The 27,222-nt window shown below is 39.8% G+C and overlaps 1 protein-coding gene across 1 annotated transcript in view; it reads left to right on the top strand.

The window, feature by feature from the left end:
- Window positions 1-2,148: 2,148 nt before the first annotated feature.
- PDK3 (pyruvate dehydrogenase kinase 3) overlaps window positions 2,149-27,222 on the top strand; it is a 51,478-nt gene continuing 26,404 nt past the window's right edge. The window contains exons 1-2 of the mRNA XM_030943169.1: window positions 2,149-2,352; window positions 20,983-21,124. Coding sequence (XP_030799029.1) covers window positions 2,247-2,352; window positions 20,983-21,124 — 248 coding nt within the window. The 5' untranslated portion in view covers window positions 2,149-2,246. The remainder of the gene's footprint in view (window positions 2,353-20,982; window positions 21,125-27,222) is intronic.

Here is a 27,222-nt window from a genome sequence, read left to right as displayed (position 1 = left end):
ATAAAATCAAGTGGCTTAAATGTTGATAATGAATCATATTTTGAAGTTGCTAATTTCATCCTAATTTGGGAAATGTCGTTCTGTCTTTAACAAAAAAAGATATTGTTTTCTGCCAGATAATTCCACAACTGATTTCAGAGTTATGCTCTAAATGAATCACAATCAAATCCTGATGAATATATAACAAAAGTTTTAAAACACTTTTTCCCACCTGCCAAAAAAGCTTCAGAATTACAGTAGATGATTCATTTTGTCAGTCTTGATTACATGACATGCCTCTTCAAGCCAATCATTCCTATAAGCTGCAATTGAAGTGATTTTAAAATGCTTTCCAGTTATTTTGTACATTAGGTTGGGATTTCTCAGTCTCAAATTCTGTAAGGACAAAAATGACAGAAAGGATGGAGAGAGATATCCAGTAATTGAAGAGTACTGGTTTCTTTTGCAAATCAGTTATAAAATTAGAGTAATGCTATCTTGTACCTGCTGAAGCTTACGTTGAATTCACTGGAGAAAAATAAGGAATTGGTCACCAGTTATTTTTCTTAAATGTACCTAAACCACATCATAGCAAAAACCAGTCAGTGACTGCATTCAGTGATACATTTTGATTTTCCAATACCTCGCTTCACTTTTGATTCTAGTCATCAAAATTAATTCTAATTGTATTCAGATGCTTTCTCAGATAAAAATGGGACTTTTTCAGAAAATTTCAACTATTCTCACACACAGTGAACTTTATTCTGCCAGCCTCACACCTGCTGTACAACTCAGTGGATACCTGAGGGCTGTATTTTGGCTGGAAGGCAGCAGGGCAGGCACCCTCTGATGGACCAGTTGAGACATATTGACTGGTCCATATGAAACCTGGACAGAGGCTGTAGCCAGGTGGGGCTCGGGCTCTTCTCCCAGGCAATGGGAGGACATGGTCCTAAACTGCCAGGGGAAGGTAAGGTTGGACATCAGGAGGAATTTCTTCACAGAAGGGGTAATTAGATAATGGAGTGGACTGCCAAGGTGTTGTTGCAAAATGTGGAATATATAAAATTTGCTCAGGAAAGGATGTTCTTTGATGTTTGATTTGTATATGCTCAAGCTTAATCAAGAAGCAGGAGATTTAATCTGTGAAACAGATATCAGCTAGCAAGCAAGCTCTAAGTGATGTCCAGCTGTCAGAAAAACAACTTTGGAAAAACAGCTGGTAGAATTGCCTTGTTAAGGTTTAGGGCTTGACATGCTGTGATGATCTCAAATGTAGCGAGAGGTTAACAAAGCTTGGAGAGAAGGATGTCCACTGATAGTGGAGACAATGCAGGGCCACAAGGACATCTGGCAGAACTCCCAATATGAAGAAGAAACTAATTAAACTAACTCAGCTGAGTCAGCTCCAGCTGGGTAAGAGGTAATTCTGGCAGGGGGAGATTGGGACCGCTGACTCACTGCCCACCAAGCCAGCAAGGCCACTGTACCAGAGGAGATGTCTAATTGGAGTAATTAACCAATAGAAGAACAGTGATTAATAGGAGAGCTATGTAACTTGTAGCCAATGACCACTAATTCTTTTGTTTGCTAAAATCTATAATTAGTAAAAGTTTTGATACTTGGTGTGCTTGATTCATAGAATACCACTGAGCACTCAAGCTTGCCCAATCCTGAAACAAAACTCCTCAGCTGAAACGGCCCTCGGAGTCACAGTCACTGCCCTCAGTCCAAGTGGCCCTTGGAGTCACAGCACCCTCAGCCAAAATGGCCCTTGGAGTCACAGTCCTTGCAGGCGTTTAAGTAAAGACTAGACGTGCGGCTCAGTTCCATGGTGTGGCTGGACATGGTGGTGGTCGGCCATAGGCTGGACTCGATGGTCCCAGAGGTCTTTCCAACCTGACTGAGGGCAGTGGCTGTGACTCCAAGGGCCATTTCGGCTGAGGACACTGTGACTCAAGGGCCATCTGGGCTGAGGGCACTGTGACTGCAAGGGCCCTTTCGGCCGAGGGCACTGACTGTAACACCGAGGCGGGCCTGACCGACCCGGGGCTCCCCCCACAATCCCACCCACAATCCGACCCCCGCTCCGCTCCCGCTCCGCCCCGTCCCTCGCGCGCCGACGTGCGCGTGCGCGAAGCGGGCTCGGCGCTCGCCCCTCCCGCCGGGCCGGGCCGGGCCGCGGAGCGCGACGGGCAGCGCGGAGCGGCCGCCCCAGGCAGGAGCCGCCGCCGGCGGGAGCGCAGCGGAGCCGGGCGGGCCGCGCCATGCGGCTGTGCGGGGCGCTGCTCAAGAACCCCATCCCCAAGCAGATCGAGTACTACTCGCGCTTCTCCCCCTCGCCCCTCTCCATCAAGCAGTTCCTCGACTTCGGTGAGTGCCGGGGCCGCGGGGTGGGGGCGTGTGGGGGTCTCTCCCGGGCAGCGGCGGCCGGCGCGCAGGGCCCGCTCCTCGGCCGCGGCTCCTCGGCCCGCGCCGGGAGCGCGGCCGGGGCCCTGCGCCGCAGGCCCCGCGCTGACACCCCTGGGCCCGGGCGCGGTGGCGGCTGCCGGTGGCCGGCAAACAGCCGCTGCTCGCCTCCCCCAGGGCCGGGAGAGCCGGGCTTGCCCCTCCGCCAGCGTTATCCCCTGACACCGCTGCCATTGGGATGGGGATCAAAATAAGGGCTCCTGACCTGATGTTTTGTGAGCTTAGCGAGTGAAGGAGAGAGTAAGTTAATGGTCTTAGCGTGAAAATTGGAATCTGCCGTGCTGAGATCGGCTTAATTAAAGCTCGGGCATGAACTCTTATCCGCACTTGTATGGGAGACCTGTTTGTGTAAAATTCAGGAGCACTTCAGGAGATGTTGCTGATGATAAATAGCATTTTTCTTTTCAGAAGCCCTGGAATGAAATCCAGGAGTGGTTTGTGTTGTTGTTAAAAAACATGCTTCCATCTAGATAACAATAAACCCGTATCTGTATCAGAGGTTATTTGACTCTTGCTCTCTGACACTAAAGTTGTTGAGATTTTTTTATCGTATAAATATTGCTGGCAGAGTCGATGTAAAGGCCGTGTGTAACATCGTGAAGCTTAACAGAGTGTTTCTTCATTCTGCTCTTACAGTAAGGGTACAAAAGGACAAAAATAAGCTAGTGCTCAGCCAGAAAGTGATTAAAAGTGAATACAATTGCACAATTATGGTAATGGTATTAGTGAAAGAATGCTGTAAGTACGGGAAGCCAGTAATGGGCTTGATATATCATCTCAGTGAAACAAGATTTTGTACCATTAAAAAAAAAACAAAACGCAAAATCGCTTGTCTCTACTTAAAGGAGAACCTGACTAGAAGCTGCTTTCTCTGGTTTCTGCTCACCTGAGTTTGTTACCTCTTCCCCACCCCTTCCTGTACTGCTGGGCTTCTTCTCTAGAATTGGTGCTTCTTATGCTGTGTTTTTCTGTACTGGCAAGAACAATGGCCTAAAGCTTAGAACATCTTTATTTTAGCCCTGGCACTAAACAAATTGTGTCACCTTAGCCTATTTGAAAGTTCGGTTTGTGAATTGTTGCTGGGGAAGTACTGGTGATTGTGAGCCTTTTCAGTTGTGACTAAAGAGGTGTAAAGATTTCAGGATTTGCTTTAATGACTTGGATGTTCGGACTAAACTTTGCTTTTTGGTAAGGATTTCTACAGTTCTATATTACCTTGCATTACTGTTTGCCTTTGGACATGTCTTCTGTGGCAGCCTTTTCATAATGCTGCATTTGTTTTGACATTGTAGTTCCTGTATTACTTTATGGTCTCGTGATTCTTCAGAAGAAGTATTTTCATTTTACAATTTTAAGTCTGGCTTCTGTTACTGGAAATGAACAGAATGAGAACAGGACATTACAGCCTGGCCAGCCTTGGTCTTTAGACGTGCTCCATCCAGTTGTCACTGGATGTGTCATTGGCATCTTCTGTGTGTGTGGCTGTGTATTTAAGGGTCTTCATGTCTTAAGACTGATGGGAAACTATCTAGTCACTGGCATTTAAAGCCTCTGAAGAAAAAAAAGTCTATGGTTTAGTCTTGAAAGGTCACCAGGAGTTTCTAAAATTAGTAGGCTTATGTTATATCAACCTTGCTAAACCTATCACCTTGATCTTAATAAGTTTTATGGGCCACTTAACATCTCCACTTACTCTTTAGTGCCTGTATTTATTCGGGAAAACTCAACTAGGAAAATTACAGAAGTTTAAGCAAATAAATGGAGCTCAATGTAGTTACATAACTTACGTGATCCTAAATGTTTGCAGCTTTGGGTAATTTCAAGTTCAGCTGGAGTCTTCATAGGCCTGGAGGAAAAATTGACATCAAAATGTAAGTGATAGTGCAAATGTTTTCTAGCTTGAGGTGTGGAACGCCTGGACAATATGTACCATGTCAGGGAACTGTGTTATTTATATCTGAGTTAGCCAAAAAAGAATTTACTGGTGTTGCAGTACATGAGTATTCAAGAGAGAAAATATGCCAAGTATAAGGAGCACAGTACTCAAGGTGCAGTTCAGTTGTGTTTGTTCATTTGTAAGAATGTTTGATGGGAAGAAGACACTGTTTTGTGGTCAGCTTATAGAGGCTGTTTAGTGTTTCACTTCAAAAGAAATGGTCTTTTTAATTGAGCTACGTGAATGTAGTGCCAGTTTTACAAAAACGTGGCTGAATTTTCAACAAATGTTGAAGAAGAGTAAGCCCAAAGGAAATGTGTGAATAACCCGCTCCTGGCTTCTGATTTTGTTGTCTGATGCACATTTCTCATATGGAATTTGCACTTACTCTGATTTGGATTTGTGTGAAGAAAGTTTTTTGACTTAATTTCTGACAATAGTGAAACTACAATGTGTTCTTTATGTCTTTTTTATATTGGTTGTATTGGTTTAGACTAAGTTGACTTAGTAATTTGTAAAATTATGGTGAGCTGGGGAAGAGAAACTTTGTATTCCTTGTGAGGTGAAACGTCTCTTCAAAGATGATTGGTGACAATATATATTGAAGTACAGCTTGGGCTTTTCTAAATTACTGACTAGCCGTGTGGGTTGTATGGAACACAGTTGTGTGCATAGTGAGGCCGTAGAGTCTCTATTCTTTCCAGTGATATAAATTAATGACATTTATTTTAAAACCTTCTCTGCTTAATTCAGCTATTTAAACCACTATAACAGACAGTTTGTTTAAAGTAGCTTGCTAGTACTAAAAGCCTGTGAAGCAAACCAGAAGGCAGTAGTTCAGGCAGTGACACTTGCTTGGTTTTTGTAGCTGAGTCCTGTTAGTGTCCATGCTCTGTTGAGCTTGCAGCTGTCTCTGTAGCTGCTGTGAGTGTGTCAGAGGTTACTGTGCCGTGGGCTTGGGACTTCTGTGTCACAAAGTCTGTGTTCACTCTGTGCAGCATTTTCCTTTCTTTCTATGTGTACACTCTGTTTGCACACTCCTGAATTCTGTTCAAGCCGTTTGGTTTATTACAAAGTGCATTTCCCAAGGTTCTTGTACAATTTCATTCCTTTGCAAAAGAACGACCTTCTGTAAATGTGTTTCAATATAAACAAATTTTGACCTTGTTTAATGCTAGCATGTCACTCCAGGTTTATCCAGGCCTCCATATTATTCTGCTCTGGAAAAAAATACAACATCTACCAACTGGATTCAGATGTGTACTTCCAAACTTCCGTAGTTCCTCTGGAAGTTTTTTGCTAGATTTCCAAGTGCGGGCATACCTTAATGACCCAGACTAAATTAATTACTAAAATATCTTTTCTGAAATGAACTTGTGAGCTCACATCATAGAGATGTCATCTAACATTCAGGTCCATGGATCTTTGTACATTTTGGGGGCTAGACTGTTTGAGGGGAAAAAAATGCCCATTCTGGAGATTCATATTGATGGAGCATCTCAATTTAGCCTTGCTTCAGCATGTAAGGTGGGCCTCAGACAATGACAGGTTAATCCAAAATACCCAATACTTAATCAGCAACCACACACATGGGTAACCAGTTGGTCAGTCCCTTGCCTGGGGTAGTAATAACCTGTCTGAGGAAAGTAGAGTGGCTTTTCTAGGAGTGTCTTAGCATTTAAAAAAGCCACCCAGAGACGTGAGCTGCTGGTGCCTGCCCTGCCGCCTGTCCTTGGCATGAGCCAGCCTGGGAGAGCTGCAGAGTGCTGAACCCTGCCCCAGCTGGCAGCAACCACACAGCTGCTCCTTCACATCGGGCTACTCAGTTGTCAGTAAAGTTACTGACAAGTGTTTTGTCAAATGAATGGTTGTGCTGCAGAGGTTACATATAATTAAGCACAAATGAAGAGATGAGTGAAGTATAAATGGTGTAATCATTTGATCATGCATGAAAGAGTCATTTGGAGCTGTGTTAGGGCTGTGTTGTGAATGTGTGCCAGGATACTGTACTCATGTAATCCTCTCATTGCTGCTGCTCAGCTGACCAAGTGTCTGAGACCTGAGTCTGAGGTGTGTTTTGTCAGAAATATGAACCAGCTGTTTCTGGGCCTTGTTTGCTACTGAAGCTCTCTTGGTCAGTTGTACCTAGCAATATTCTGTCCTTTTTGTTTCATGTTTCAAACAAATGCATTGGATTAATTGTGTACCTAAGGGGTTAAACTTGTTGTTTTGTTAGCTCTTTGAACATGTCATGTATTAATGTTCACGTACCACTAATGAGTTTGGATAAAAAAGCTGTGCTTGTGCTGGAGACTGAAGATAGTAAATCACAGTGAATTCTTGTGGTGGAATGTGACTTGGGAGATCCTGATTTTGCAGGTTATAATCAAAATATTTGTGGTGGCTGCTGCAGTTAGTGGCACTGAAAAATATCACAAAGGCTGTAATTTAGTAATTTTACTGTACTGAGAACAGCTGAGCAGGCAGCAGATAATCACAATGAGTGCATGGAACTGTTGTGCCCTGGGGCTTATCTGGAGGAAAACATGATCAATAGATCCTTCTCATTTTTCAAATACAATTTTTGGTATGGAATTGTTTCGTTTATGTCATACCTATTAAACTTACATGTCTTGGGGAAACACACAGGCCTCTTCCAAAATGACATAAAGAGCAAATGAGGTATCAGTCAGTATTGCTGTTGGTTGCTGCCATTTGTAGGAGCAATATTAAATGGGGGTTTTGAAAGAGTGTTTATGCCTCATGTTGCCTTCTTGGCAGAGGCATGGATCTGAACTGAAAGCCTGGAAAGGTAACTGGCAGATAAAATTTGAACAACATGTAGGGTAGGAAAGTAGAGATCAAAACCTGCCTCATGTCTCCAAATATCATTATTAATCTTCTTATAGAAGATGGCTGCTGGACGATTTTCTACACAAAAAGATACTGGAAGTTTTCTATTGTTTTTTTTTTGTTTGTTTGTTTTTTGGTTTTTTGGGTTTTTTTGGGGGTGGGTTTTTTTTTTGTCTTTTTACTAGAACATTAGTGGAGAGACTGTGCATCTATAGCACTTGAAAAGTTTAGGGCTAAAAGATATTAAATAATTACCTGCTGTTTGTTGGTTATGGCTGTGCTTTTTCTGCTGCTCTCTGTGCATAGTTCTTAAAACCTTACACTTGCTTTAAATGGATCTTCAAAACAAAAATGGCCTCTTAGCACAAATATTAACCATTGCTATGCTGGCCACTGTGTGGGATCAGGAAGATGAATGTTAGTCAGACATTACTGTCTTTTATTTTCATCTGACCGGCTTCAGCTTCCATCCAGCAGTTTCATTAGAGCTTTTGTTGGTAGGTGGGGATCCTTTGATGCCTGGAATATTTGTACTAGATGGTATATGTACATTGTGGTGGAGTTATCTTTCTTGATTTTGTAAAGATAAATATATTAAATTAACTATTTGCTGCCTTACAAAAATACCACGGAATTAACTTTTGTGACTTTTCCAGAATTTTCAGTATTGTTCTTCAAATATGTCTTTTAGAACTTTAAATAGAATCCCTTTAGGAGTTTTGTGGAACGCTGGGATAAAATTGTTTTACTGCTGTTTAGTTTTTACCTTGAAAGGCTACCAGGGACAGCTGGATGTGCAAGCTGGATTGTCTGCCTGCTTTTGTTCTTGAATTCTTTTGCAGTTACCACTTTTCCAAGTCCAGTGCTTCATTCCCTAGATCCTGGGCATGGATAAAGTTTACATTTCAGAACATTAAAAAGGGTTTCCTCTGAAAGGGCTGTAGCACAGCAAGTAAGCTGGAAGCCTTTTTGATACAGCTGTTATTTATAACCTGTTCCTGTTTACAACTGCCAGTTGTTGGCAGGCAGTGATGTTCCAATACTATATATAATATTGAGGGGTTTTATAAGGCCTAGTATAGATTGGTTGGAAGGTCTGGAAGAGTCATTGTGGTTAGGTAACTTTGTTCAGCACTCACTATTGAGCTCTGGTGTGACAGACATATTTGTGTGTGGGAGTGCTAATAATAGTGTAATACTAGATTGTGATGCATTTCATTTACAGAATTACCTCTGTCAGTCACTTTTACAGGCTGTTTATTCAATAAAGGAGTAGTTAATTTCTGTGAGTTATTGAGACTTTATATATTCTGAATTCAGTATTTTAGTATAGTTCTAGTACAAATTCCATAAATTGCTGTAGATGATCAAACTGGATCACCAGGATTATTTTTTTCTTCCTCATAGAGCCTAAGCATTGAAAATTCTGCCTTCAGTACCTGGTTTGGCTGGCCACTCTTGCCTGTAAGCATAGACTAGTAGTCTGCAAGTGAGCACCCTTCAGCTGATGGGATTGCTTGATGTTTGTTTCCCATAGCAGCAGCAAATTTCTCAGTCTGGGTTCTGTTTGTTTCTGTTTGTCCACTGATCAGAGGAGCTGTGCAATCCTCTGCCTTGGGATGCTGGGAAGGGAGTGATCTTTCCCTGCACATGGATGTGTCTGCATGCCTGAGCTTTTTTTGTATTCCCTGAAGATGGTGTGGTGTGTAAGCACACAGCTGAACGCCTTGGGTGAAAGAGAGAGGACAAGAACTCCCCATCTGCATGAAGCAATAAACAATGGCAGTGGGTTTGTTTATTTCTTTCTAGCAAGTAGCAGAAGCAGTGGAGAATGCTGCTTGACAGAAATTGAGAGCTTGGGAAGCTTCTTTCTAGAGGGACAAAAAGATAGGATTTGTAGCTTTTGAAGATCTAAGAATGTTTGGGACATGTTTTTCTTCCAGCAATTCATAGAAATTGTTGAAATGCCTTCTTTAGAGTAGACTAAAACTAATAGGGAGGCATTTGAAAATCTGAAATTAAATTTTTATTGAAATTAACATGAATTTGGTAGCATTCCTTCTCTGGACTGGAAGAGCTGACAGCCAGTGATTTAAAAATAGCATGACTTCTACAAGCCAAGAAAACAGGCTGATGGGGTCTTTCCTAAGATATAAGGAGGAGTATAAGATGATCTGTCAGTTTGAGAGAGAGCAATTCTGATGCGGACAAAAGATAGGAAAGCAGCAGAGCAGTGTTACGAGCAGTGTTGATTAAAAAAACCTATGAAAGCTGGAAGCAAGGACATCCTGTCTTGGGTTGCAGTACAAATAACAGCCAAGGTGAAAAGTCATGGGATAGAAAAGCACATAAAGAGATGTTGAGATAGTTTAGAGTAATTGGGAGAATGCTGAAGTGAAACATTTACTTGATGAAAGTAAGTACGTAATGATAAAGACTGTTGAATTAATCTTTGCTTTGGTCTTCGGAAGAAGAGGAATTGTATCCAGAAACATAAAGGAAATCACAACTCTCCCCTGACCCAGATTTTAGATAAGCTGAAATATGTTTAGATCCTCTTGGCTTAGTGGGTTCCAGTGGAAGTAAATCAGTTCTGTGCGTTGTGAGTAGCTGAACACTTTCTTTTGCAAACGTGTGTGGCCTGGAGCAGCTCGTGCTTATGGGCTCCATGGAAATAATGAATGGTGATGTCCCCAGGGCTTTGGAAGTGGGAAAATACACTGCTTGTCTTTCTGAGAAAAGGAAGAGGAGGAAATTAGAGTTAAATCAGGTTGTCTGAAGTAGCTGAAAAAGAGATGGAGCTCATAATGAAGTCATACATAGATAAGCACCAAGAGATAGTGAGGTAGTCAAGAGACAATAGATTGTGTTGGCCTGGTCTAATTTCCATGTTAATTTGGTGTGTGCTAAGGCAGTAACAATTGGTGCTGTACCTGGCTTTTTATGAAGTTTGGCGCAAACAAAACTCCATGTACAAAATAATGGAGTAACTGCAAGGTGTGGTTATTATATCAGATGTTCAGTGTTATGGTGGGTTGACCCCATCCAGTAGCTGAGCACCCACCCAGGTGCTTGCTCCCCTCCTTCCACCCCCACTGGCATGGGGAGAGAAAAGGGGGACAAAAATGAGAAAACTTATGGGTTGAGAACTAGACAGTTTAAGTAAAGCAAAGAGGAAGAGAAACAAGTGATGCACAGGCAGTCACTCACCACCCCCAGAAGGAGAGCTGTGCCCAGCCAGTCACTGTGTGATGGACATCTTGGGGGACAAAGCCAAGCACTTTGTTATTTCTGGGCATGACATCATGTCACATAGAGCATCCCTTTGTCCAGCTCAGGGTAGCTCTCCTGGCCCTGTCCCCAGCCAGCCTGGGACCCACCCCCAATCCTGCTTGCTGGGATAGGCAGTGAGTGCAGGAGAGAGAGAAACCCTTCAGAAGCTGCGCAGGTCCTGCCGGTCCTGTTCAGCCGTAGCACAAACGGCCCCTTCTGGGCACGGGGAGGAAATCTGGCTCCAGCAGCTGGCTCACACAGGTGTTGGTGGAGAACATGGCATAAATACTCTATGTTGCACTAGCAGTCCTTGATCTTCACAGGACTGTGTTGTGAAGAGTGAATGGTATGTCTCCCGTCCCCCTTAAATCAGCATAATCCATCATAAAATTAGGCATAGGTTTAGGAATTGTTTTATCGAATTCCACAGTTACTAGATTAGAACAGCTTTTCTTGTTGCCAGTTTGCAACAAGATAATGCTTAATGTAATGGCCTCTTTAAAAAGCTGCCTTTTTCTCAAAACTGCTGAAATATTTTACAGGCTGCTACTTATACTTTAAAAATGTTTGGGTTTTTGTGCTTTTCTGGAGTCAGTTAAATGTAATTTTTCTTTTTGGAAATATTAGGTTGAAAGGATGAATTAGAGCACTGAACTGTGACTCAAGGTATAGTTCTCCTTTTTCTGATGCTTTGTGTGTTACAAGAGGCTATTTTATTGGCTTTTGTTTCCTTTTAAACCTTTCTATGTAAATGTGACATTCTCCTGCGTTTCTTTGTTCTGTTTAAATTTTCTGTTAGTTTGTAGTCAACGTAAAAAAAGTGACACAGTATTATAAATATTTTCACTGACTTAATTCATTAAAATAGTAGGCTTGTGCCAATAATTGACGTTTTTCAGAATTAGGTTTAAGACTGAATAGAGAGAAAGGCAAATTTTTTTCGCTAAAAATAATTTACATTTCAGCTGCTACTTGTTTGGTTTAGTCCTGGTTTTGCTTTTCTGAAAGATTTTTATGGATTGCAAAAATACCTTCAAACTAATAACTAGCAATGACGTAGAAGAATCCTCTAACCTTTTTTATAATGTGGTTTGTTAATGATCAAAAGTGTTTTGAAACAAGATGTTCAACAGTCTAATACATTTCACCTCAGTGAGACTGAAGGGAAACTGGAGCATGTGGTATTGGCAGTATTTTTATGTAATTGGTTTTAACTGTGTGAGTCTTTGCTCATAAACATTAATTTTATTTATGCCAGGGATTTGGAATAGCTTTTTCTTTGGCAGGTTGTCAGGAACTAGAGGATAAAGCAGAGATTTGTATTTTTCTGGAATGGTTAGAGAGAATTATGGAAGTTTTTCATAAAGGTTAGGAAGGAAGTTGTCAAAGTTGTGAGAGCTTAGGGAGAGTGTTAAAAGTTTGGAACATCTAATTATAATCTTCAATGTGATATACATTTTTATCTCTTATGGGAGGAAAAGGTGATTATAAGACCCAAGAAGCACAACTCAGTCTTTTCTGGTCAGTTTGTTGCAGGAGAAGCTGATCAGGGCATCAAAATGGGAATAAGGTTTCTTTGGCTTGGTGCTTTAAACCTCATTGTACATCTAAAAAAAAGGTTTAAATTAATTTTAAAATTTTGCATCTCACCAGAGCAAAACATAAGATGTGCTTCATCCAGGGTCTCCTTTGAAAGCCCAGAGCCCTGACAGGGGAGGTCATGGCTGTGTGCCCCTCTTGCTGCTCTCTGTCCCTGCTCAGGTCTCAGCAGTGCTGCTGGAGGGAGCTGATCCAGCCTGCAGGGCCTCGGGGTTTTGGTTCTGTTTGTCTGGTTTAGAAGCCCCTTGTGCCTTCCTAGGGAAGGAGTCTGGGTCGCACAGGTTGTTTTAAGATCAAGAACCTGATCAGGGCCGTGGTTTCCCCTGAGAACATTTTGGCTCTTTGCCTGTCATTATTTGTGGGGAATGCCTGTGATGATGGCGAGACAGAGCTTTGCTGCTGAAATGATTCACCTGACTTTCAGCCTACTCCCAAATTGCTCAAAGGAAATACAGCCTCGGGTCTCTAGTCTAAAAATAGTACAGCCTGGTAACTGGTTGAGTGCCTCTGCACTAAACTTTATAGATACTTTTGATTATTGTGTTGTCTCTTGGCAAATGCATTGAAATCCTCAAAAAGTTATTTTGTTAGAACTGAGGGTAAGCAGCTAAACATTAGTTTTAGATCAGGAAGCCTATTTTGAAAATTCGCGCTTTTATTTTAGTTTGGGTTGTTCTGTTTAACAGTACACAGTGCTGGTTTCTGATGATCCATTTCTCTTTAGAGGGGCAGATGTGTCTTCACTTGGGTGTTTTCTGTGACAGGAAGGCTGTTGGAGTTAAAATCAATGATTTTAGAGTATTGTGCATCTGTTAATTCCTCCTGTTGATCTGTTTCAGATCAGCAGTAAGTTAAGCTGCTTTCCAGCACAGTGGGTTTCATACAGAGCACCATTTACTTGAAACAGGCTTATTTGAGTTGACAAGTTATATATTGTTGTTATTATTATTTATTATTAAATTGGTGTGTAGCTAATATGATAGTAAATGTAATGATTCACTCCATGTTGAGCCGTCCAGCTGTGCTAAGGACAGCTAGCTGGCATTTTTTCTTTACCTGTGTTTATATGAAAACATGAGCTGACTTTTTCTCCATGCCAGTGGTATTCCTTAACATGGGCATAGTAATTAATACACATGAGACATAAACCAGCTCACTCTTAGGGGTTTTGGAAATAAGTGGAGATAAGTATTTTTTTCTGTATACAACTTCAAGAGTAGTTGTATTTAATTTTTAACTTCTTAAGTTCAAAAGTCTAGACCTTGAATATGAATGAGATTCGGTCATTCATGCAAAGGATATGGGCTAGTGTATTCTCGTGAGTGAATGCTGTGCTGAAATTTTCCTTTGGAGCAGAAAGTTGCAGTTGCCATGCCAGTTGAAGAGTTCTTGAATGTGGTATTTGAATTGCATTAATTGGAAATGGTTTATTAAGCTCAACTGTTTCAATACTTCAGCCCTTGTTTTATCCATGTGCTGTGTCATGTGACTGTTGGAAAATTTAACTGGAAAGCTGCATAACATGTGAGCCTCCTAGTTTGGATTGCACTTAGCAGTGGAATGGCACAGAGTGCAGATCAATGGCTCTACAGTGGTAATAACTGACTTCTCATCTGTGAACATAAACCTTGTAGATTGAGAAGACTCAAGCACCCCTGTTGATGTGCTTTCCCCAAGGCTGAAAAGGCCCCACTAGTCGTGGGAGTTGGGCTGAAGAAGAGAAACAAGTATTTGGGAAAGATTACTTGCAGACTTCAGTTCCTCTGGCTTTAGGCTGGTTTTCGGGCACTAGTTGTTTGACAGAACTTAATGGACTTCATTAAAGTAATATGTTTATTATGGTTCAGTTAGATATTAAAAATATTTTTTGTTTCTAATTCTTCAAGTTTCATTTTTGAAACTTTGGAATTTCTCTGACTTCTGTACTGACGTAGAACCAGTCTCTTAAGGTACTAAGTGAAAGCATGCCCTTAAAACAGGACACTTGCATGAAACAATTGCAAGGCTTGGTGGAAGTAGCCTTAGAGAGCAGTAATGGAACTTGGGCTAAAGCTTAATCCTGAGGTATCTAAAAGGATTCTGAATACCTGAGGTAGTGTGGTTTGCATCCTGAAATTTCAGATCCTCAGTCTGCAGGCTACCTGAGTGGGAACAGCTGTGCAGGCTGTGGTTGCTATTCTGTGGCACAGCATGGTAGATCCAGTTTCAAAATACAGATCTCTTAGATGCAGTCTGTGGTAGGGAGTGAGGGTCAGCAAGAGTCAACATCTGCTGTTATATTCTCTGTGTTCCTTTTCCACTTGCTTTCATCATCTTCATTGGGTTTTACAAAGCCCTGTTTGGTAGCAAGCAAACAAACCCTGTATACTTTTTGTATTTTTAATACTTGGTGAGATAAATATCTAGAGACTATGCTGAAAATATAATCATTTCCATTGGGGCATAGGAATGATTTTAAACTCAAACTTGTTTTGCTGGGTTTTGCTTTGTAGCCACATTTATTGGGACTGTGCAAGCATAGCTTGTTTATCTTTTGATAAATAGCCCATGTTCCTGAAATGGTGTGTAATCACTGAAATTCAACTATTCTTCTTAAGTTCTGTTTTCCTAGCTTCAGCAGCAAGTTATTAGTTTTAGCTTTTGCTTAGTCTCCTCTGATGCACTGATATTTTTGAATATTCTTTTGAAGATTTATTCATCCTTCTGCTTCACTTTGTTTTGTTTGCCTATACAGGAGCTATGAAATATTCTGGAAGCTCAAGAGAAGAGAGTAGATATGGCTGATCACTCCTGCTTTCCTGTCTTTCTTCCTTTATTTTCCCCTATCTAAAAGCAACTGTAGTAGTTTCTGATCTTGTTTTTATAGATTCTGGATGGAGTTCCTTGTCTCTGGTATACAACAGGTGCGACTTTGCTTTTGAGTTTTAAAGTAGTACAGTGTCTGTCTCTGCTGTTAGTACATAATTAATGGAGAGAACCAGACCTCTGCCTGCAGTGCAATGACTGTTTCTTCTTTTTCTTCTTGTGTCTTCTTTTCCTGCCTCCTCTGACAGATGAGTTAATATTCAGAAACTGCTGATGCTTTTATGATGTGACCTTGGCAGTGCCAATGACAGCCTGGGGATGTGGCAGTTGTATTAGGTTTTTGAACTAGGTGACTTTGACCATCATTGTGAAGGACTGTTTTGCTGGAGTCTGCTCTCAAATGGGTATTCATGAATGTGGGAATCTGGCAGCTGAACTGAGAGCCTTGGAACCAGGGTTCATGGTCTCGTTCTGCATTTCTGCCCTCTTCTGCAGCGAAATGGAGATTTGTGTAGGGCCTTCTGTATGGAACTAATCCTTTTGTAATGTGGATCTTGGACAGTATAGTGTTGCTCTGGCAGTTGGTAGAATTTGCCAGAATTGGATCAGGGCCTGCTGCATGTGTATGAAAAGCCTCTGCATTGTTCATGCTTCTTGTTGCAGGAACCAGAACAAAAGTTTTGTCTAAGTGGAGCTTTGCAAGGGTTGTCTAATTTGTTTTCCATTTCTCAGCACTGTGGAGTAAAAGTGAGAAACAGATGAGAGGAGTAAATGTTAGAGAAGGGTTGAATTCAAAGAGGAGAAAAGAGAGTAACAGCGAAAACTGAGAGTAGAACTCTGTTTCCTGAGTTTCCTTTGAATGGAAGGTCCACCAGCGATAACATTGATGTGTAACACTAAAACATTCCACTTTTAATCTTTTCCCTTCTGATGGCATTACATTCAGAATTTCTAATGCATTCAAGTCTGCTTTTGTGACCTGTGCTGCCTCAAAGGTTCTGAGTCATATTTTATGGCTATGGTTTTTTTCTTAAGTATTTTTCTCCCTATCATACCTGTCTAATTGAATAAGTGGCATGATTCATTTTTGGTGGAGACACGTAACACTTTTTCATATCTGGAAAAATTGATTTAATATTAAATGTTATCTTCTAGGTGAGCTTTTTAAAAATTTTAATGTGTAAGTTTACTTATATCCTCAACTTAAACTTTTGCTGTGGCAGTCACATCATTCTTCAGGTGTATCATATTTCACTGCCTAAGCAAATCCACCTACATTCACTCTCCTGAACAGTGACCATTCCAAATGCAGCAGTGTTTGTACAGGTACCACTCCCAAAGTATTTTTACAAACCATGCATGTGTCTATCATGTGTAAGGCTGCTGCACTGAAAAAATAGAAAATTAGAAAATTCTTCAGTGACCTTAGTTTGATGTCAAGTCCAGAAGATTGCTGTTTAGATCTTTGTTTGACTGATGTATTTTCTTATTTTCATGATGTTGAAGGTTGTGTCTGTTGTCAGTCCATTACACTGACTTGTTTTTAAACAAAATAATCTCAAGCTTGGCATCACAGTTTCTCCTTGGTGCTAGTTTTGAGCTGAAGGTTTGAAAGTGGCAGAGAGGGGGCCATGAATATGCTTTTCTGTGTGACTTTTACATAGGGTAACTGATGAGCCCAGACAGGTAAGATTGTTCAGAAGATTGAAAGTGGTAGAATGTTTATTAAACAGTTCCTTTTTTAAACCTGTGGTGATACTTGACATTTCTTTCAGTTTTTGTGCTAGCTATGCATGCAATAGTAATAACTTGAGGATTAGTTCCTTCACAAATATCTTGCTTTTTATAGTAATTTTTCTGTCAAAGTAGCTATTACTGTATAACTGAATTTATGCAGTCTATGCTGTGTTTTTTCAAACTCTGACTTGCTTCAGAGTTATTCACTTTTTCCTTGTTTCCCTGTGCAAATTTGCACTGCTTTCTCTTTTCAAGTGGTTAACAAAATGTGAGGTGATCACTTTCTTTCTCTTGGGTCATGAGAGAATTAGGGCTGCAAAGAATGTTAGGCCATGTTCAGTCTAATCACATTTCAGACACTGAATCAACTAGCTTAGTGTAATGTGGGGTAAATGTCTACCTTCACTAGTAAAAGACTTGCCTAAATTAGATCAGGTTGCTTTCCTTTACAGTGCTTACCATCAGGAAGTTTCTGCTAATTAAAAGTTGGATCTTCTGCAGTTTGAGTCTAATGCATGTTTGGTTCTTGATGGACAAGGTTGCTGCTGCCTTCTCTGTAGTGAACTGAGAGACCTTGGAGAGCATTGCTGTGTTCTGTATTTATTTCTTCTTAGGTAAATCCATCAGATTCACTCATTCTTGTGTCACAGACTGTTTTATTGTTATTATCTTGATTTCTGTTGCATCCATCTGTGCTTTTAGAAGACACTCAAAAATTCATGTAATTTACTAGTAGAGTGGATGCTTCTCCTTTATCCCATTGGATCAAATTCTGGGTTAAGCTGCAGGCACTGTAGGTACGATCTTAAGAGTTTTTTAATCAGCTTGAAAGTGTAACTTCATTAAGAGTAAAAATCTGAAGATAATCTAGCCTCTTGACCCTGAATTAACACCTAATCCCTTAGAAAGCATAATTACTTTATAGGGTTATTTTCTACTAGGAAGAATAGTATGGGATTGCTTTGTTCCCTGCAGTAAAGCAGACCTGTAACAAAGTTGCATCCTGCCTGGTTTGTTCTTTTTGTTGTCTTAATGTGATTCTTGTTGAAAGAAACTTGTTTCAATGCCTGACTTTGGTCTGCACAATTATTCCACTTGAAGCCACAAAACTGAATTATTGTTCAACTGCAATCAACTGTTTTAAAGACAGTGAGAAACAAATGGTGGTGGTGGTGTGTGCAAAATTCTGAACCCCATGTATCATGAGATGCCTTGCTCGACGTTCTTCTTGGCCTTGTGGATAGGAAGTGTTTCACTTTGCCTCTGCTAGTATTTCCATTTTCAGTTTCTTAAAAGCATACTTGTAAAGAGTTTAGATTTTTTGAAATAAAGCTAAATACAGCCCTTGGTGCCTAGTGCAGTGTAGTTTCCAGTAGGGCATAGGATGACTTTTCTTTTTCCATTTGAATTCACGAAAAGGTAAGCAGGTCATTGTTTGATATATTTATGTTCTTAAATAACTTATTGAGGTGTAAATCAAGGAAGGATTATTCACAAACGTAACTTGCACTTTAACCCTGAGAGAGTGATTTCAAATTCCTTTGAATTGAAACTGATAGATTTAGACTGGCTTTAGCCAGTGCTGTTTCAGACAAAAGCCTGCTGCTGGCAATGTGTATTGACCCAGCTAGAGTCAGAACAAAATCAAGAAAGATTTCTGTATATGCTGAAAAATAGATGGAATGGCTAGATCAAAATTAAAGCCAGCCTTTAAAAAAAATTAAACTGACTATGGCTGAACATGCAGAAGTTTCATTGCAGCTTATTAGAATGCTGTTTCTGGAAATGTCTTTAGAACTTAGACTGACTTTATCATATGCGCAATTACAATATAATTTATAATAAATTACATTAAGAAAATACCTAACATACAGACTAAGGGATTTTCTTACTTAGTGTGATGTCCCTAATTTGATGGAAGTGATTGTAGGAACAGCAGCCCAGGAGCAGTGTTAGGACACAGTTTGCTTTTGCTTTGAAAGCTGCAGGATCTCTAATTCCTGCTGCTCCCAGTGGGTAGCCATTCTCTCTGGCCATGCAGTTGCTCTCTGGCAGGCAGGTAACTGACCTGGTGCTCAGTGCTGAAGCAGCTCTGTGGAGGCTCTCAGGTAAACTGAGTTCACTAAGGAGCTGATACAAGGACATGTGCCCCAAACCAAATAGATGAGCTGAACTTAGGCTGAAGTAAGCTTGTAAGCAGGGAAGTCTTAAAAACCAGAGCTGCCTTTCCTCTTCCTGCACTGAACATGCAAAGGGACCCCGAAGGGCTCTAAATGCAAGTACCTAAAATGTAACTGTACAACAGGGCAAGGCAGCTCCTTAAAAAGAGATGGCTTAGAGCTGCTGGGGTGACGTAGGTTGAATAAAGATGTGCCCTTGCATGTGGGAGGAGAGGATGTGGGTCTCTTCAGCAGTCGTGCTTGTCTGTAGCAGCTTTTGTTTGCATTGCACAAACCTATGAGCTGTGGGTTCTTGCTCATAATTTTCTAATTTACTGCATGGGCTGTCATTCATTCGTTTTGCTTTTTATCACCTAGAGAATCACTGCACTTGCTCTCAGTCACTCTTGGGAAGAAGCAGTTGTTGTGTTTGTTCTGAGGGGTTTTCCCGCTCAGAATGTTTAGGCTGAGCTGAGTCTGAGTCTTTCCTGCTGTCCAGCCTCAGTCTTTAAAGACCTGCTGTATACAGTGACCAGTGAACAAACAAGTGTCTGTCCTCTGTTGTAGGTGAATTGGTATCTAACTTCCTTGAAAGATTGAACTCTGAAGTCGTTACTGTGCTTTGCAGAAAACAATGTAATGTCTTGTTTCCTTTGTCTAATTTTGACAGGATGTGTGTATTTGTAATTGAGGTGTGAAAAAGGGAGCAAGTAAAATAGGTCCAAATGTTTACTGGAAGAACTAGAAGGGAATTGGTAGCACTATCAGAATTTAATGATTGATGATACCTAAATGAGCAAGAAAAAAAAGGGAAATCCTAATCCTTCCTGCATGTTCCCCAAGCTAATGTTAGGGTTTGGGAACTAATCCATCAATGCATGTTACCTATGCAAAGAAGGTGAAAACTCTGTGATTATAATGGGACTGTCTTAAAAAGTATCTCTCTGATTGTGCTGGTTGCATTGTACTTGAATCTTGCAAATTGTAAATCTCAGTGATTATGTGCCTAGCAGTGCTTTTAACACTTTCTGGTTTGCTTGAACATAATTTATAGCTCTCACATTATGCCTTCACTCAGAAATTTTGCAGATGGTTGAACTGATTATCACCACAAAAGACCTTTGGTCTCTTTCTAGATGAAAGCAGAATCCTGGCTGTTCATTACAAGTAAAACATGGACTTTAAAAAAAAATAATTGACCCGTAATCTTTAGAGATTAATTGATAGGACTTTCTCCACTTGTTAAAGGATGCAAAACACAAAAATCTGTGTTAAGTAAAGTCTGATTTTCCATCTTGGGCGAATGTCTTAATATCTTGTGCTTTTAAATATTTGCAGTATCCTTAGTAACTACTTTAGCTTAAGATTGCTCTTAGTCATGTCAGTCTTTGAATTTGTATAGGATGGCTTCAGAGAATGAATGCTGTTACCACTAGGTCTGCAGGAAGATATTGTTATTTTGCTGGATCCATTTATTTGCTTTCTGACTGTATGGTTGGGATTTTTTTGTGTTTTTTATTTTCAAAATACTAGCCTTGATAAAAATGTGTTTTAAAAGTGAAAGTTAAAGATAATCTTAACTGAGACCTTTCCAAATGAGGGTGTGGTGATAAGCACTGGACTTTCCTTCCAGGTCTTTAGTGATAATCTTACAGGCCAGTCCGAGGGATGGTGGCCTGTGCTGGTCTCAGCAGGTGCTGCTCAAATGTTAAAGTACTAAAGGTTGAAGAACTTGTGGCATGAAATGTCAGCAAACTGTTGTCATTGTTTTGTCCTTTTGTTTGCACTCCTTACCCTCTCTTAGATGTGCAGCATTTACTTTTTAAAAGCTAACTTTAATGTAAAAGTTGTATTGATAAAAGCTAGTATTTTGGGGTCTTATTTCCAGGTAATATCAAGTATTTGATATTTGAGGCATTTTATTTCTATGATGATACTTTTTGCGAAGGGAGAGAAAATGAGATGATGTGAAATGTGGAAAAATGTCAGACAAAAAGGGTTAAACTCTAGGAAGGTAAAAGTTTAAAATGTGTCTCATGAGTGAGAAGAAAGTAAAAGTGAGTACTGAAATTGCTTTAAAACTTCTTATTTTCACAAGTGTTTTTTTAAAGCTTCTAACATTAGGAAGTCTAACACTTGATCTGCTGCAATGTTTTTCCTTCCTTCTGCCAGGTCGTGACAATGCCTGCGAGAAGACCTCGTACATGTTCCTGCGGAAGGAGCTTCCTGTGCGACTGGCGAACACCATGAGGGAAGTCAATTTGCTGCCTGATAATTTACTGAACAGGCCTTCAGTTGGGCTGGTACAGAGCTGGTAAGTTTAAAAAAAAGTGCATTGGAAAGTTATTGTAAAACTAACACTGTTTGTATTGTTCTGCTTGCAACAGAGAATCATTGAATTCTTGTGAATCGGTCAGTTTTCTGCCTTGAATTGTTTATAGTGTGTCTTGTCAAATGAAGTTTCATTTTCTTCTAATGTTGAGTATATACCCTAATCTGGATCCTAGCTAAGAATTTGTAAGTTAGTCTTGTTAGTTAGTAAAAACATACTGTTGTCTCCCAGGTAATTAAAATTAGTCCATAACTTCCAAGAACAAGCTTTTTAAACATTCCTTACTGTATTGCACTCATGGCTTCTTGAAACAGCTGCTCTTTCTCCTTATTCTTCCTTTGTCAAAAACACTGAGAGAAAGTTAAAACCTCATCTGTTTTTCTCACTGCTAAATCTTGAAAAACAATCTGATATTCAGGGAAGGTATGGAATGGGTCAAAAATCTGGTGTGGAATGGGTCAAAATCTGGTGTCATTCAGTAAACAACCTTCTCCATTGTAATAACTAGTGTGGATCTAAAGTGATTCAAAGTCCTGCCATCTTTTCCACAGTAATTAATTTCTAGCCTAATTGCATGTTTGCTGAGATTTAGAGACTGCTGCCTTGGATGTATAAGCACAAAAAAATCGTTGTTCATGGGGTATTTATTGTCCATTTACCTGTTAATATTTTCCAAATACTTTTTGTAAAAATATTTTTGCAGTATACAACAGAAGTCTCTTTGTGAGTAGCAGCTTATTTAACAGTAAAAGCAGCTAATGTTGTAGGCTTGTGTTAAATTCAGTCACAGCCTTTGAGCCAAGAGCTTCTGTGCTGATTGTATGGTGACTGCTGGCTTGGGTCTCCTGTTTATCAAGCTTCAGACTTAGAAAATATAAATTAGGATGTATGGAATTGTGTTTGTCTTTGCAAGATAACAGTGGATGTCTTGATGACCACTTCAAGTACAGTGATGAAGTGCTTCAAGTGAGTGTAAATGCTGTGGGGCCACACAATCACTTTGTGGTTAGGTGCAGCTTGCAAGGTTTGAAGGCTTGTCTGTCTGTCTGATGTCACAGGAAGTTGTTATGCTTGTAGAAAAGAGTAGATAATATGCAGGCCTTCTAGGCTTTTCTAATCTGGTTGACTTGTGAACCTCTTTTTAATGAAATATGGACAAATAGGTGAATGAAGAAAAGGAAATAATTTTTCTGTAGTAACTGCAGCATAATATTTCTAATCCAAATGTCTGTGCTGTGGCTTGTCCTTTTGCCCTGCCTCTCCAGAGCTAAGCAACATTTGGATCCCTGTGGCAAAGGAACTGAATGTTCAGAATGGAGGCCCCTTCAGAATTTTTGCTGAAGAGATTTGAGGACTCATAATGAATTCTATGGCCACGATAGATAACTACTGATTAAAAAAAGGAAAAAAACTCCAAGTAAAAAAAAGTAGCACCATGTGTTATATGACAGTGTGATTTGCACTATCACAGCTGTAGACCAATAGTTACCTGTTGGACAGGCTAAAAGACCAGACTGTAATGTGCTGAAGAAGTTGCAATGGACATCAAGCCCAGAGATGGAAGTTTGAAATGAAACTGTTTTCTGTAATTTTCTTCTCATTGTGATCTATAGCTAACTAAGAGTTTTTGTGGAAAGCAGTATCTTCATTGAGATTGTGAGAACATTTTTATCATCTTATGTCAAAAATAAGATGATAAAATAATAAATAATAAAAGTAATAATAGCATAATAATAAATAATTGTAATAAAAGTAATTGTAGCATTTTTGCCCCTGATTATAGGCATGGATTTTAAAGAGCTTAGTTCTTATTTTTCTGTTCAGAGATTTTAAATTGCTTAATTAAACATTTACCTGTAGTTTGTAAGTCCTGATGATAACCCTTGGGAAAAATTTACTTTTAAATTTATCTTTTAAAAAGACCAAACCAAAGGTTTTATTAACTTCAGTGTGAATTACCTTGAGTGTTTTCCTTAACCTAAAGTTTAGAGATACTATCAGAGTGAGATTCCTGAATTTTATGTAGTAGAATGAATAAATATAAATTTAGTTGTTCAGCTGTTTTGTGAGCTTGTAAAATGAAAAAAACCCCTCTTCTTAATGCAGTTCAAAACTACTTCAAGAAAATCTTTTTTTGAGGATCAGATTTCACGATCCTTTGTTTTTGCTATGCCATAGGTTCAGAAAGCTTGGCAGTTCATTAACAGGGAAGCAAAAATCTATTGTACATTTGCCATAAGATAGAAAAACATTTAATTCCTTACTCACTTTAATATATTTATTTTCTAATATTCAATAATTTATCTAGTCACAAGCACGTTTGTTTCATTTTTGCTATGATTTTACGCTAGAAAATCTGCTTTTATTTGCTTTTGGTGAGACTCCAAATTAGCTGGAGCTTTAACATTTGAGTTCCCAATCTATTCATTAATGCCAGCATGCCAAAAATTAATACACAATGGTCCTAATCTTTAAGATGGGTTTTATTAGACTTATAATTTAAAGTGCTCTGTAAATAGAGGAATAAGAAATCAGCCCTGCTTACAGTGCAGCCTGGATCCTTTCCCATCAATCCCCTCTGCTTCCAGCCATCAAACATTCTGGGTTGCTCAGTTTTCTCACCCTTGAGATTCCCTTGGGAGGCAGCCTGGTTTTGCTGCTCCCTGCTGCAGGCAAGGCCTGTTCTCTCCTTCTCCCATCCATCTCCATGGCCATGCTGGAGGCACTTTGCTTCCTGTGCTTCTCTGCCTATCTGATTTTACAACTGATTGCTTGATTGCTCTTGGGAAAGGTGCTCTGTTGGTTTTTTTCTCCTTCCTTTCTGGGCTCCTCAGCCTGATGTGTGCAGCACTGAGGAGAGGCAAGACCCCTCTCCTTCCTTTGTACTGCTCAGCTACACTTTCCTGAATAAAGCTCCCATTACCCAGAGAGTGAACTCTGAACAAACCAAAAATAATAGTTTTGCATTTCAGTAAAGGTCAAACATCAGCTCTGTCCCAGTTTGAGCTCGTAGCTTAATTTGTGTGTATCGTTTGCAAGGAGTAGGAAAGAAATCAAGTGACTCAAGACTGAAGCACAGTTAATATGTTCTGGCTGTGAGCTGCAGTGATTCCAAACAGCAGACAGATCAACAATCAGCGCCTTGTTTTCAGCTTCTAAAATCAATGGGCAGCTTGCTTGACCCAAAGAAGTGGGCTTGTTTTTGGCCAGCTTTGAGAGAGCACTATAGCTAAAGTGCAGGTAGGATATTGAATATATAGCAGAATTGTTTAATAAAAGATATGGTCACTAATGTGATTTAGGAAAATAGTTACAATAAAACCTTACAATGAATAAGGTTAGAGCTTATAAAATATCAAAAGTAAATGTGAGGTTTGCACAGTATATTACTCAGTTATATGTAAAATTCACATTTTTTTTAGCCCTGGACAAATTTCTCTATTTTTTCCAGTGCTTTTCCTTAGAAAATGCTATAAATTTCCATTTCTCTCTTGGGAAAGACCCATTAGAGAAATATGTACAGTTTGGGGATTAATAATTGTTTTTTTTATTTTCTACATTGAGACTATGCTAGCAAGATTGTGTTACCATGGAGATTTATCATTTTAGCGCTTTGGTATTAAAATGATTGTAAAGGAAAATCTTAGTGAAATACACATCAAGGAAAAATCAGAAGTATCTTGCATGATTTTTTTAAAAAAATAAAATCCAGAGCTGACATTATGGGCTTTTGCAGTGCTTTCATGTATGAAATGTGCCATTCTAAAATTATTGCATTTGGCAGACTAACAAGAATTAGATCTACGTGGCAGTAATTAACAGAAGAACAAGGCAAAAGGGTGCTTGAAACCAAAGAGCTTGCCCAATGAATTGTAGTGTATTGTGATAAAAAATTAAACAACAGAAAGACAATATGTTTGAAGGGCATGGACTTTGATTTCTGCTTTTGATGACTCACCAAATATAGCAAAATATAACTGACATTCTCTTTTTCTCATATATGCTGGAATTTTTTTTAGATTTGTATTCTGTATAGTTGTATTGATTTATTAATGATACAGTAATTAATGCACTATTCTGGTACTTTTTTGTTCTTTCTGGCTGGTAATTGTATGTGAATTATGTTTAAACATCACAAGGTCTTGCTTTTCATTGCTTTACAAATCCTGTAGTTACCATCTTCATTTATCCCTCTCTGCACCTACAATTCAAATTAAAACAAAATGCAAGGAAGTAGATGGATTGTATGAAAAGAAAATAACTTTTTCACACACACTTTTACAGGAATGGACTGTATTGCTGGCTGCTCACCTTCCTCAGAGTGTAATGGTGGTGGTGGTTATTAAGACCAGAGTTTTGAATTTCCTTTAAACATATTTTTTCTTAATTTGGGAGAGAGGGAGTGGGGTGGGGGGTTGAATTTGGTGTACAAACTGGAAATCACACCTGCATAAAAGAAAAAGGTGTTCAGCATTTGCACCTCTGAGTTTCTATTCAGAGACTTCAGACACAGGGTATTACAGCACCCCAGACTGGGTGATGTACAGTGTAGGCACTGAGCAGTGGGTTAGGATTGTTTGACAATAAGTGACTTTTTTCTAGCTTGATTTAATCATGGGCTTGGAAGAAATTTGAGTGACTTTGGTTTGAAGTTCACCTTTTCTCTGAGCTAACTTGCTGGGTACCATACTTTTGCTAATGAACTTGACTTCTAAAGGGGTATTTCCTTTGCTTTAGAATCAGAAGGAGAGATCTCTAAAGGAAAAGCATTGCCTGTTTCCCTAATTTCTCCAGTAATGGCAGGCAACCAGTCAAATCCACGCAGTACAAAAACCAGGTATCAGGTGCCTTCAGTACCAGCAGCCTTCATTGCTGTTTTATCCTTGTGTCTGCACAGGATTGCTGTGGTTTGACATTTATGGTAGGAGGTCTGTGTTAAAAACAACCTTTGTGTTGCTTCTCAAATGTGGTAAAGTTTCAGAACCAGGACTTTGATAGTATTATACAATGACAGGTGGGGGTTGAAGAACATGTACCTCTCTGAGTGAGCATGATCATGATTTAATTGTTGTTGCATGTGAATCAGCCAAGTTCAGAGTGTGATGGTTGTGAACTGGTGCCATCTCTTAGCAGCATAAAATAACATCTTTTAAAATAAGCACTACTAAAGGTGTGAGCTATGTGCCCTTCTCATAAGTGACAAATATTTGGGGGATTTCTGTAATGGTTCCTGATGTTTGCAGGAGGACACAAATGCACTGAGGGACATGAGCTGCTCTTCCTGTACTGAACATGGTGAAAATGTCAGTGTCCCTGAGGAGTGTCACAGTGACCTGTGGTTGAAGCTTGAAATGGAGGTGGACCAAGTGGCATGTGGTTCTGGAGGGAGTCACATAGACAACAGTGCTGGCCCAAGCTTTACTGTAGCTTGAAGATGCAGGATGGAGTTTCATACCCTTATTAAGCTGGTCTTAACATAGAACTGCTACCAAAAGAGCTTATGCATAGGTCATTTTGTTGAGCTGACCTAATCTACTGGGTAGCTGCTACTGAAAAGGGAGAGGCTTGGTTGTGTGTTTTGCTTTTCCCTTGGGTAAGCTCTGTGGTTATCTTTTCTCTCTTGTGTTAGCTTTAGATGTTTAGACCTTTCAATTAGTTGTTTTCATGTGCAAGAAAGGTTTGTTTGGTTTTTCTTCTGTCTATTTCACCTCTGCTGGGAGTTGGAGTTGTTGACACACACCTGTGATTGCCATCTGATTAGTGTTGATACTGTAGTTGGAGTGGCAGTGCTTAACTGTGGTGGTGTTCACAGGGGTCTTAGGATGAGGGAAGAGATGAGAATGTTGACTCCATGTTTCAGAAGGCTTGATTTATTATTTTATGATATATATTATATTAAAACTATACTAAAAGAATAGAAGAAAGGATTTCATCAGAAGGCTAGCTAAGAATACAAAAGGAATGAATAACAAAGGCTTGTGACTGATTAAGACAGTCCGGACAGCTGGACTTTGATTGGCCATTAATTAGAAACAACCACATGAGACCAATCACAGATTCACTTGTTGCATTCCACAGCA

The sequence above is a fragment of the Camarhynchus parvulus genome, chromosome 1, assembly GCF_901933205.1.
Source record: "Camarhynchus parvulus chromosome 1, STF_HiC, whole genome shotgun sequence".
In the NCBI taxonomy this organism is placed as follows: Eukaryota; Metazoa; Chordata; class Aves; order Passeriformes; family Thraupidae; genus Camarhynchus; species Camarhynchus parvulus.
Note: the sequence above shows the minus strand (reverse complement) of the source record. Positions and strands in the feature narration are given on the sequence as shown.